The sequence below is a fragment of the Terrapene carolina genome, unplaced genomic scaffold, assembly GCF_002925995.2.
Source record: "Terrapene carolina triunguis isolate 2854851 unplaced genomic scaffold, T_m_triunguis-2.0 Scaffold96, whole genome shotgun sequence".
NCBI lineage: Eukaryota > Metazoa > Chordata > Testudines > Emydidae > Terrapene > Terrapene triunguis.
The window spans coordinates 7,736,973-7,750,683 of NW_020664447.1; the positions used below are offsets into that span (position 1 = coordinate 7,736,973).

At 38.6% G+C, this 13,711-nt stretch overlaps 1 protein-coding gene across 2 annotated transcripts in view; it reads left to right on the top strand.

Moving 5' to 3' along the window:
• Window positions 1-1,268: 1,268 nt before the first annotated feature.
• Window positions 1,269-13,711, top strand: part of TEAD1 (TEA domain transcription factor 1) — a 147,736-nt gene continuing 135,293 nt past the window's right edge. For both annotated transcript variants that reach the window (XM_024195971.2, XM_024195980.2), the window contains exon 1: window positions 1,269-1,494. In XM_024195971.2, the coding sequence (XP_024051739.1) occupies window positions 1,347-1,494 (148 nt within the window). In that variant the 5' untranslated portion in view covers window positions 1,269-1,346. The remainder of the gene's footprint in view (window positions 1,495-13,711) is intronic.

A 13,711-nucleotide genomic window follows, 5' to 3' on the forward strand; every position in this document is an offset into this window, starting at 1 on the left:
TTAGCCTGCAGAAGGGTTTGTGGGAACTAGAATTGTGCTGTAGAGGTGTCTTATTTCCCTTCTCTCCACTTTCATGTAGAGAAGGCACATCATGGTCCTTCATTTCAAAATAAATCAAATAAATGAGTTTGGAAGTTAAGAGAGGTTTGGTTTCATTTAATTTCGTTTTTTTAAATTCCCTTCCTATTTATATAACGAAAGTCACCAAATGTCTTTTTTTTTCCTTAATAAAAATGTGGTATGCCTAGACATGTTGAGCCAAATTCATTCCTGGTGTTGCATAATTGCCTTCTAAAGAGTTACACCAGAGATGAATTTGGTCAGGTATTGCAGATTTTAGCCTGAAGCAAACCTTTATAGCAGAGTTGTATTTCTCTCAAAAATATAAAAGGTACACTGACAGATCTGTAGCTGTAGTGGTGTTAGCAGGTGCTGCTATATTGAATTATTTCTTATTAAATTGATTCAGCAACTTGAAGCTTGTAATTTTTGTTCTGATGTATTTCCATGGCTTTTTAAAACATAGATTAAATGTGTAATATCTTCTGTAGCTATTCCTTTCTTTGGTATTATTATTTTAAAGATTTTACCTTATGTATAGTTCAGACTTTGTGTTATTCATTTGGTAAGATCTAAACATCTCAATATTTCCCGGTTAACCATACTGGGCTGATTTCATCCCTGGTGCAGTTCTACTAACTCCATTGATATCTGGGATAAATTTGTTGTTTTATTTTATTTAACATGTTTCTTTTTAGATTTAATGGGCTGGATCCTCGTTGGGGTAAACCAGTGTACTTCCATTGAAGTTGGTGGAGAGACACGAATTTGTACCAACTGAAGATCTGCCCCATTATTTTAAGGCTTCCAATGAAAATCCAAACTGAATATATTACATTCAACTGATTTTTTTTTTCTAGTATTAGGTATTCACCAAGTTACACTATGTTTAAAAAGTAACTTGATACTCTATTCCTACATGTAGTGGTGCAGAAAAAGTGAAGTGTGGCTAATGGCTTTTGTTTCAAGACACTCATTCTGCAGATGTTTCGGGATGGAATTGTGTTTGTATTTTACTTTTTATTGGGTTTTTACAAACTCATTAATCACAATAGCACTTTCACATTGTGCCCATTGCTGGCAAGCTCTGTTCAAGTTACTTTAGAGTTGGGAGTAGCCAAGGAATGTTCATGTTAAGTTCCATATCTTTAATATCTTTTGTTGTTTGTTTGTTTTTTAGGTTTATTTTCTTTAAGACTCCAGGCTTAGGCTTGGAGACCCCAGCCACCATCATTGAGCCCAGCAGCTGGAGCGGCAGCGAAAGCCCTGCCGAAGACATTGAAAGAATGAGTGATTCTGCAGATAAACCTATTGACAATGATGCAGAAGGTGTCTGGAGTCCTGACATTGAACAGAGCTTTCAGGAGGCTCTAGCTATCTATCCACCATGTGGGAGGAGGAAAATCATCTTATCAGATGAAGGCAAAATGTATGGTAAGTAGTGCAAATTTAACCTTTTGAAATAATTGTCTGATGAGATGCACACAGCCAAACCTGTATCTAGACAAAAGACTAGATACTTATCTCCAGATACGCCAGTGTAAAACAGATAGAACTCTGATGAAGTTAACGGAGTTCCAGAGCATTCAGTTACCAGACCTCTCCAGACCTTAGTTAGTGATTGGTAGAAAAGATACAATCATTAAATTTACAGTTCTGCAGCTGTATCTACAATGTGGCTGAATAAGTATTTTTAAAAGAAGGTTTTTAAATGTGTGACTCCTTGTGCATAAAAAATATGTAAGCACTCTTCATTTTTCAATAAACGGTGCAGTAAAATAAAATCAACTTGAACCATCATCTGGAAATACAGTGATTGCACAATAAAATGTATAGCACTTTAATAAAGAAGTAATAAAGTTCTTGTCACTTTCACAGTCCTCTCAGTGAGTGATGCAAGGTTTTTTTCTCTTTGTGAACTACTAAATTATATGATGTTCTGAGTCCATTTACCAATACAGACACCTATGCATACATATTATCCCAATGTTGTTTAGTTTTGTCTTTCCAGTTTACTCCAGCTAATCTCTGATTTTGGAGACTTAAGTTGGCCTCTTTTTTTTTTTTTTTTTTAAACTTTTGTAAATATTGCTGACTGTAGAGTTTTAGTTTTGGCTGTTCATGTTGTAAAAGGCAGATGGTGGGTTGTTCCTGTGCACTTTGATTCTATTAATCATGGAGTGTTTTGGTATTTGTGGTTTTGTACTGTTATGATTAAAAATGATCAGGAGTCTACCTGATGCATTGATGCAGCTTTCCTGATCTTTAGAGTAATTTGTTCCTAAATAATTGTAAATATATGTCACATAATGGCATGTTGTGTCTTTAACAAAGTGCCTTCTCCGTCAATATCAGTAGGAACCTACAGAGCAAACTAGCAGGCACTGTAAGGAGAAAGCAGATGGTACTGCAGCTGCCACCAGCTGTGCCCCCTCCCCCAGTACTGGTTGGATGATGTAATGGAAACAAGGAAAAAAATGTCTTTCTGTGGTGTTGGGAGTCTCTCACAGCCTGTCAGTGTCACAGCGAGGCAGAAACAAACCTTAAGGCGTTAGTTTGCAGCTGTCATGTGACCCTTGCAGCCAAATGAAACATAATGTCTGGAAAAATAGACTTGTGATGAAGCTTCTCAGCTGCTGTTGGCAGAAAGTTTCTAGGCCCTGTTTTCCAGCTGGATTGATTTTTTTTTTTTTTAATATCTGAGAATATAGTTTTTTTTCTTTCTCCCGTTGTTCCCCCTTCCCCTGTAATTTCCCTCTATTTTGATTGAAATATTTTTGTTGTTACTCTTTAAAAAAGGATGAAAAATTAGTTTAATAGTTTGTGCTTTTTCTGGAATGACTTAGAGATATACTTGCAAACATGTTTATTATATATTTCTAGTGAAAGACTGTACTTATACATGGACATTCTTATCTGCCAGAAATAATGTTGACTCAATTTTTTAAGTCAGAGTCTCATAATCCATAGGTAATTTACAGTAATGACTTCTGAAATGTATTTTTTTTCTTTTTAGATCCCCTTCTGCAGGAAGTAATGTATTTGTAATGTGAATTTTTGTGTTTTAATGAAAACTCACACATTTGTACATGTAAGGATTTTACTTTTTAACAATCTCCTACTGTAGGTTTAATATGACAATTGTACTGAATCCTATATATATATATATATATATATATATATATATATATATTTATAGAACACTATCTATGCAATAAATATGCATAGTTAATTGACAATAAATGTCTTAAACCATATCTGCCGCATCTATGTCATTATATAAAATACAGAACTCTTACTTTGAATATAATTACAAACCCTAAATAAAATGTTTTAATATTAGTTTGATATGAAAATTAAGTACATATATGCTATTGCAACTTTGATTTAAAACGTTGCCATAATTTTGAAGAAGAAATATGTTAGGAAATGCAAAATGCTGTATGAGTAGTATTTACATCCTGACTTTTTCGTGGATGAACTCATGTTTTCATTCTTCAAGCTGAGTAACTGCTTTGTAGTGTTTTGAGGATTTATTGAAGTCATGCTAGGTTTCTGAGGACTTTATAATAGAGTCTTATGGTCCTAAGAGCATAATTGTTCTCCAAGGATTTTGAAATCAAAACAGCATAAGTGTTTTAGATTCTGTGTGGCAGAATGAAAATAATTTAATGCCTTTTAGTGGCATACCAAGTTTATTTCTCTTACGAGAAAGACATTACGATATTTCAAAGCTTCCACAGGGTTGGGGCATTTTGTAATGTGTCGGTAATTCATGAACCATGCAAGACAAAAGGTCAAGATAGCACCATTTCATTTTCCGACTGAAATTACCTTTAAATATAGACACTAGAATAAATATGATTTTCCAGAAAGACAAATGTAATGATCTCTCTGTGATGGGCTCAAGTTAGGGCAATTGTGATTTTCCTTTTCAAAAAAGGGATATTTTGAAGAAGGGATGAATCTGTTCCCGTGAAAGGTTTTTAAACAGTCTCCCCTGTAGATTTAATAAGACATTTTAGTTTCAGCAGAAGGCAGAATTCCTTCACGACTCTTTTTTTGTGATTATCTTGAGCAGTCCTTAGGAGTAGAGCTCATGTATTTGGTTGGGTGTGAGTTCCTCACTTACTTACTTCTTTTGACTTCAAGGGTGTGTAGGCACTACTGGGGTTTTTGTAAATCCCATCTCTGCAGTGAAGGTGTGTGTGGGTTGTCCTCTCTGAAGAAGGAAATGTGGGCTGCTGTGTCAATTCTACCTCTGGCATTGAGGGATATCCCTGGCTTCTGTGTTTTGTGAATGTGGTTTGCTTTTCTTCAGCTGTTCTTCCACACTTTTGTGATGATTTTTTGAAGGAGTGGGACAAAGCCATGCCATTTTCTCTTCGGCCCAGGTCATTCTCCCTCTACTCCAGCTCTTCTATGAAAAGTAACCCATGGGACTGTGTCAAGAGGATCAGAGAACTTTTCTGGGCATTGCACCCCACAAAGAAGAAGGATTTGAGAACTATGTAGAGGATCCATGGAGAAAAGAAATGTGAGATGCAAGGAAACAGTGATGTCTTCTGTTGTGCCTTGGCCTTCTCTTAGCTGCTTTATGGCCCCCCACTCCATCATGGAAACCATACAACAAAGCATTCAGAAACTCCTGAACTTTGACTCAGGGAAATAATTGTGTAAAAACCAAAGATACTTACCTATTTTAGGCTAGTATTCATGCCAGGAATATTGGTTAGGAAATTCCTAAAAGAAAGAGAGTGGCCAGTAATGGCCAAACAAATAGAGAAGATGGTTTCTGCAGAACAGTGCCACCCATAGTTCCATCTTTTCCCCCTCAATGATGGTTTTATTGTTGTTACTAATAAAGGAGTGACTATGGTTGGAAAATGGAAGTGAATATGAAAGTTTGATCCAGGATGGAGGACCTCATCCTGAAAATTGCTGAGCACCTGCTGCTCACTTTTTGAAGAAATAAGTAAGGAAGAAATAGGCTACTCTTATACCCACATTACTCAAATTTGCCATGCAAGGCCTTTGGTGTGTGAGGGATTTTTTGTTTTTCTTTCATTGCATTAAGAAAAGTATTGACAAAATACAAATACTATTTATAAATAGGAAGTGTGACACTGCAGGACTTATTTCCCCTCCCATAAATAAACAGTAATGTATTTGTATCTTTATGGTCTAAAACTCTATAAAACCCATAATCCATTACAGCACATTGGCTGTGTTTGTACTTAGTTCAAATTGTTGGTCTTTTTCAGTTGACAGTTTAGTTACTCGTGGCGATTCCTGTTAACTCACTTATTGGCAGGATACTTGCCTGCACTTGTCTCTGTTCCTGCAAAGACTGTTATGGAAAGATTAGAAGAATGAAGGCTGCAGAGATTCTGCAGTGAAATGCAACTCTAATTCATCCCTGGTGTAACAACCCTGAAGTCAGTGGCATTACAGCGGGAATTAATTTGATCCAGTGTGTTTGTTTTCATTCATCTAAAATGTAGCTATATTAAGAGATATCTTTGGTAGCACTTTGGGGATGATATAAAAGTAATTCAGAATAGTCATTAAGTGTGATAATGCCTGTAGACATGCAGATACTTTACTAACAATATTATTAACTTATCCTCAAGATAGCAAAGACGGCTATTATATCTAATAGGGAAAATAGTTTGATATTTAATTTTTTAAATTAAAAAAAAAATCAATTATCCTGTAAAAAGATCTTGAGTGATGAAGCAAATGTATCTGTGTAGGAAACAAAGCTACTGGACAAATTTATTAATAGTTTTAAGAAAAATGTAACAAAGCTGTTTACATATTCTGTAAAGATTAATAAGCCCAATGCAAAGGTGTAAGAGTATATTACAACCTTGCAAAACTGTTATATAAATGTTGTAGTCCAGGCACAAAAGTTATGAGTCTGTCCTTACTGGGTTGGTAATGAAAAAACTAATGGTATTTTATTCACTCATCAAATAAAAATACTCTGCCTAGGCAAATAGAATATTGCAGGATTCATAACAGCACTTTTCATCTCCAAAGCACCATACTAATATTAATGGAACTTCAAATGGAACTTCTCACAGCTAATACACGAGCACAAAGCCTGATTCTATAAGACTTATGTGGCATTGTAGGTCAACACCCTTCCCTTCCTCTGTCTAGGTGTTTATCAGGAAACTATTAGGTGAATAGCTTAATGAAACAATACTAACTTGTTAACAGTTATTTTTTATTTTTGCTTTTAATTTGAAAGTTTCCAAAACAGTTACTGCTTCTATAAAGATACTACTACCTTATAAAGTTTCCACTCTATTAAATATATTTGAATGTGCATAAGGTATTTAGAGTGATGAAATAGCAGATGTGGGGTGTCAGGTTGCATGTTTATTCATCTGTTATTGCAATCGTTGTGCAAAGATGTGCTCTTGTATTTTCTGTCTCACAGCAACATACACAAAATGCACCAGAGATAGGACACCTATTATGAAAGTTACTATTTAGGTTACATAGATTGTAAACAAATCTGTCTAGAAACATTCTTGAAATCCTATGATTGTTCATTGTATTGCATCATCATACTGCATATTCAGGAAGGCAGGTTACATAATATAATTTCTGTTCTTAAATGTGAAGAAAGTGGAGCTGACTTTGTGACCTCGGTAGTAGTAGTGCTTTGTTCTGCCACATGGGAGACCAGTTTAGTTTCTGTACCTTGGTCTCTCCAGATTAAATGTTTCTCTAACCAGGAATTGGGACAGAGAGGTAGAACTCAATGATCTAGAGAAGATGTTTTTTCTCTCTCTGCTGCCAGCTTCCACCTTCAAGGACAGTGTGAACGGTGCCTAAAGAGCACTGCCTTAAAAGATAAGGGCTTCTACCTATGAAGCAGGTGGGAGAAGACAGTGGGAAGAAGTGAATCTGTGGGTTGAAGAATCATACATGACGTAAATGCTGAGTGTCTCCACTGGATATATGGAACCAGGAATATGGAATAACATACTCGAGAGGAGAGCTGCTACAGAATTGTGCACCAAGCAAGAGCAGGATAATATTTGGGAGTTAATTTTAGAAGTCTTATCCCTTTTTGCCGTACTGTTCCCTCTCTACTTAGTTATGCAAAGCAGATGCAGAAAGCCCTATATGAACCTTTTATTGTGAAGCAGAATGTCGGGTCAGCTCTGTGCAATCTCTCAACAGGTTTTGCAGTGTTTGGTACCTATCTATAGAGCAGAGTTTCCATCTGAATTCTCTCTCACTGCACCAAGCAGAGACTAACTTTCTGCATGGTAAGATGGTATGTTCATCTCAGGAATCTGAGAGGCTAGCATCACTCAACATCCATTCCTAGTGATGCAGAATGGAGATCAGAGCAATTTTTCTCTTTATGAAAATGTAAATATTAACAATGGGTTGACCTAAATGTACACATTTTGCGAATGGGAGGAATTCCTTTTTGGCTTAGTGGAACGTATCAGAACTAGAATAATGAGTTCACTAGAACATCCAGGACATCTGTTAAAAGATTGTTGAGTGTGATTTATACAAGTTCTGTCCATTTTTCCTCCAAGGTTGATGTAACTACTTTAACCTGAGATCCTGTAACTGCACATAGCTGTTTGCAATAAGCTGCTATTAAGAAAATAGTTTGCAACATTGGGCGGGGCATGCGTTGGATAGCTAAAATAGATAGGTCTGCTGTACCGGGGGAATCAGTAGCCTAGTATCGAAAAGATCATGAGAGCGAATGGATATGTGGAAAAACCCAGAGGGATAGTGATTGTAGTAGAAAAAGCACTCTTCCTTTTGAGATCATATGTTGCAATAACTAGGGTCCCTCTTAAAAATGCCACAGGTCAGAACTCTTTTCTAGTCCAGAAGAAGACCATTCAGGAACAACGGTGCCACAGTGTGAGCCCCACAGGCTTTTAAGGATTGTAACAGATAACCTGGATGAGGATCTCTTCGATAATATCTATATGAAACTGCTGTGGAGATTTCTCCTTTCATATCAGCTGGCATTGGCATCTTCCCAGATTCAAATATTGGTCAAACCTGTCTTGCAAAATCCAGACCTGGCTACAATAACCCCTTTCTTCGGGAAGGTGATACCACTGGAATGTGGAGAGTGATTTGGTTTTGTAGTAGACACAAATGTTCCAGTTTAAGGGCACATGCTTTCGAATGAGTGTCTCAAGGAAGAGGCAACAAAGAGTCCTGTGGCACCTTATAGACTAACAGACGTATTGGACCATAAGCTTTCGTGGGTGAATACCCACTTCGTCAGACACATGTAACACAGAACTTGGACCGATGAGATGATTGGCCAAAACACAGGCACCTGAACCTTGTAGATAGGAGAACTCCACCTGAATGCTTTTTCTCCTGGACCTGCCTGATGGCCACAAATAGAACTACTGGTCAAAAGGGAAAATGGAAAAGTGAAGAGCTTTGACAGAATCTCTGATCTTTGTGGGATGTGCGGTCTCTCAGAGAAATGGGATTTTCCCCTGGCCTACACCAGCCCACATCTTACCCCACAGCATCTAAGAGACAGCCCTACAAAACTTTCCCAGAGCAAATGCCACAGTGGTCAGATGATTCTTGCATTGGCTCCTGAGGCCATGTTGCGTAGAACTAATATTTAATTTTAAATGTTGCTTACTGGGATTTCCTCATGAGATACACACATGATTTTTGAGAGGCCCTCAGAGCTGCAGTAGTCATCCTATAGTGTGAATTTTTTAATACCACACACATAATATAATGCAGGACAGTCAGTCTTGAACAGCAGAAAGCAACACTGAAGAGTGGACATCATCAGTTGATTTTACTCTGAATGTATGTTTTAAATTAAGGGGTTAAACATTTCTTAGAGCCAAACAATTTGGAGCGTGTTCAAATGGAACAAGTAGCCCCAAAAGCCTCTTCTAGCCCTGGGCACTCTAAAATTATTATACCAGTTTAAGCAAAGGATATATTTTGTTAGAAAAATAATCTGGGAGTGGGGGGGGGGGGAGAGAGAGGGGAGAGTGAACATAAATATTCAGGTGCCAAACTGAATACACTTTTAAAATGTAGGGAACTGATGTTACTGTCTTGGCTCAGGCTTTGCCAAGTTGGTTGTAGAGGGCAGAGTGGTGGCCCCTGAATTCACAAGGAAATAGAACCCCCCAGAGAATAGTGAATTTTCCTTCTATTCTCTGCAGCCCCACCTAATGGTGGCAGTAAAACAGTCTGTCGGGATTTTACATAGAGAGGACTCCAGTCAACACTTGAATCCTCTATTCAGAAGGCTCAGAGATGCTCCTGTAGCAATTAGCACATTCCCACAACCACCACTGTATAGGTCAAGCCTTTGAAGAGTCTCCTGGGTATAGTCAGTGTTTTTATTTTATGGTGGCCTCCTTATAGACTACTCATGTCTCTAGTTCATCAGAACTTACACCTGTACAACCCCATGGATGTCAATGAGTTTGCATAGAGTATAAGTCAGCACAGAACTAGGCCAAACATTTGTAAAGCTCTGTGGAATTTACAACACTATGTGTAGGATTTTTATTAATGGTAATAACTCCTTGAAACCTTTACTCTGCCGAACCACTCTGTTGTCTGATGTACCCCAAGTTATCTTTGTGGCTGTTTTGCATAGTAAGGAGAATACATGAAATTTATAAAAGCAGCAAAGAGTCCTGTGGCACCTTATAGACTAACAGACGTATTGGAGCATGAGCTTTCGTGGGTGAATACCCACTTCGTCGGATGCATGTAGTGGAAATTTCCAGAGGCAGGGATAAATATGCAAGCAAGAGTGAGTCAGGCTAGAGATGACGAGGTTAGTTCAATCAGGGAGGATGAGGCCCTCTTCTAGCAGTTGAGGTGTGAACACCAAGCGAGGAGAAACTGCTTCTGCAGTTGGCTAGCCATTCACAGTCTTTGTTTAATCCTGAGCTGATGGTGTCCCAAAGCAGTGGGGCCATCCCCCATTTACAGCTGTTGCAGGCAACTCTGGATAGGTAGTATAACAGTTTTCATAGTAAAAGTAGTCTTTTAATTTTTTTAGTGGGTGCCTTTAATCATTCCGGGAACTTTAAATTTACCTCAAAATTTTAATCTCCTTAAGGCAAAGCCTGTATTTACATCTGTTCATGCAGCCTCAGACAAACCACTGGCATGAAGTACATAATGAACTTCTTAGTAAAACTAATGTGAAATGCAAAGTTGACTAATAAATATATAACTTCTTCAGCTTCCTGGCACATTTTTAACTAAGCAAACAATTTCAAAAAATGTCAAACACAGAGGATCAGATATAAGCCGTCAACAAGCAAATGCAATGCCACCATTGACACAGAGCCCTTGATTGTTTGCTCTTGTGGCTGGTCATATGGCCTGCTGTGAGAGGGATCCACAAGGAAATGTTCCAATACATAAGCCAAGTAGTTATATGTAGAAATATGGGTAGAGGGAATTGCATCTCGCTGCTCCCCAGGGGAATTCATCTTCCTGGAGAGCAGGCGGAGGTGCCCTCGCTCAGGATTTTCCTCTGTGGGAAGGAGTGGCAAGTTATGGTTGAAGCTCCATTGTAAGGTTGCCAGTGAAGCTTGTTTAGGAGATGAGCTGATTTAGTAGGTTCCTAGGACAGTCCTGCCCACTTTTGGGGCTGTGTTGGCCTCTTCCAGTCCACCTTCCAAAGGGAACATTATAGCCTCTTTCCATAGCTCTAAACTGCCAGTGACCTCTGCTAGGTTGAAACTGGTGGTAGCCCAGCATAGACCAGGTCGAATCTGACTAATGAAGGTAGCAGAATGGATATTGTGAAAGAGCATGGTAATGGGAAAGAGAAAATAGAAGTAGGAGTGATCGGGTGGTGTTAAAGTAAAGGTAAAATTAGGTTAAATATAAGAGAGAATTTACTGAGTGTTATCTAGTTGTTTAGCCCTGTGTTTTTCACAAATGCAAAATAACACAAAATAAACAAAAAACAGTGGAAAAAACTAAATAAATACAGTGTTCACAGCCCACCATGCTGGCCTCCACAACCACAGCTACCATTGCTGCTGACATCTGGGCAGCAACTGTGATAGAGCAGCGATAGCACCCTGGAACTGCTCTATCCACCTGTCTCCATGGTGAAAGGGGGAGAAGTCACTTCTGCCCCTTGCTTTCAGCCTTGTGTGCGCACAACCCAGAAGTTGGTGGACTTCCAGCTGAAGAAGTGGGGTGGAAATAGAAAGCTGAGGAGAAGGAAGTGCTGTTGCCCGCAGTGCCCAGGTATGCCCCATCCAACTGCAGGGTTACATTGAGTGAGCCCAGGGTGTTGGGAGAGTATCCCATCCCACCATAGCAGAGGGATGGAGGCCCCAGCCCCTCAGAGGAGACACCATTCCTCTGCCCACAGGAGCCAGTCACTGGGCTCATCCTGGTAGTCTGAACCCCCATCCCAGCCCACAGCTCCCCACAGACAGTCCAGTCTGGTACCTGATAACAGGTCCATGGGCAGGCAGGGAGAAGGAACCTCAGCCCGGATCACCCCAAACAAGATGGCAGTGGGAGCCATGGCAGAGTGCAGCCCACTCCACCCCACTCCCCTTAAAAAAATTCACAGGGCTCTATCTATTAGAATGTTGAATAATCTTGTGAGGGAATCACCGTTGTTTTGAGACATTTTAAAAACTAATCTTGTCAAAGACCTGGGGACTATAAAGAAGGAAACAATCTGTAACAAGGTGGGGATGGGCTGGATAGCCCAATAAAGTCGCTTTAGTTGTTAATTTCTGTGACTCTCTATTCATGGTATACTTCTTTTGTATCAGGTTTTTATCGTTTGTTAACAGTTTTTTAATATGAGCAATTTTTAAAATGACATGAAAGGAATGTGTTGTGTTCCATTATTATTATTATCTATAATTCGTAGTATGGTAGCATTTAGAGGTCCCAGCCAAATCTGGGCAACATTTTTGCCAGGTGCTATGCATGGGGTGAAAAACAGATTCTGCCTCAAAAAGCTTGCAGTCTAAACAGACAAGAGAGACATAAGGCATGTCTACATTACCCGCTGGATTGACGGGCAGTGATCGATCCAGCAGGGGGCGATAAAACAACCGCCGAGCGCTCTCCCGTCAACTCCAGTACTCCACCAGGGCAAGAGGTGCAGGCAGAGTCGACGGGAGAGCGTGAGCCATCGACTTACCGCAGTGAAGACACCATGGTAACTAGATCTAAGTACGTAACTTAGATCAATTCCCCCCTTCCCTGCCTCCAGTGTAGACCACACCTAAGGAAGGTTTATTATACCCTTTTGTACCCTTTTTACAAATAGGGAAGCAAAGCACAGAGAGATTGACTTGTCCTAATCCAGTGCCTTAACCTTCTTTTGTTTACTATATGGATTGGAAATAGGGTAATTTCAGTCTCCTTTTAAAAAAATTTCTCCTAGTGTTAAAGTAGCCTGCAATCTTTGGAAGAGGAGTGTATATTTTTTCCTTATAACTTCGCAGTAGTGAAAATAGTTTACTTTCTTTTTGCATGGTGCCTTCAAGTCTTTATGGCATGTGCCAAGCAAAAATTCTGATCTTTAATTACTGGTTTAGAAAATATGTTGGTCTCAATTTCCCCTCAGTTACACTGTTGTAAATATAATGGAGTTGTTCCAGATTTATGACAGTGTAACTGAGAGCAGAATTGGGTCCCTATGTTTAAAATTCAGTTTGCCATATAATAACTAATAATTTCTACCTGCTAGGCAGGAGTTTAAAAATCTTGAAGACCTCTGTTTATGTAAAAGAAATATGAAGTACAGTAATGTGGACTAGTGATTAATGGTAGGAGGGATGTAGACGGGCAATCCAAATTGGCTGGTGTTGAAAATCCATGTACCATGCAGATTTAGGATCTGTTTGCAGATGCCCCATAATTTAAAATGTCATTTTAAAAAAAGTTTTAAGCCCTCATGTAGTAAATTAGTGCATTGCTTACTTGTTCAGTGTGCAGAGTACAAGAAGACTGGCTAAAATAATAGCGTCAGATGAGGTGTGAACTTATTCCATTCCTCTTAAGAAGGAATTAACTTCAAATCCTAGCATTAGTAAACAAATCATAAAAATGCCTGTTGTGAGTTCCTGAAATGTCATAAAAATGAAAGCTGTAAAACATGCTACTTTTACTTTTAATAAACCATCCCATAGTATCACCGTATATATATATATATATACACACACAGAGAGAGAGAGCATTTATATATATTGAGTACATTTAGGTTCCACCTTTATTAGAAAGTCACCTTCATTGATCTTTGTCTCTTGAGCAGTCACTTAGGATAGACATCACTGAACTAGGTATCACAGGGAACAGTCGGGTATAGTTTCAGATTTCAATTACAAGGGTTGTGCTAAAAACACAACTCCATCTGTATCCCCTTGGTACCTGCACACAAGACAACAGTGCTAGCTCAGTAAATTAAACCAAAACACATGGAAGCAGGTGCAGTGTAATAGCGGATAATATTATATGTGTGTATAAATTGTCATTTAAAAGACTTGTCAAAGATCAAAGGAAGTAAACAACATATTTCTCTCAGTAGTAGTAGTAGTAATAGTAAATATTTTTATTTATGATAATGCCCAAAGGCCCCAGTTGGGATTAGGGC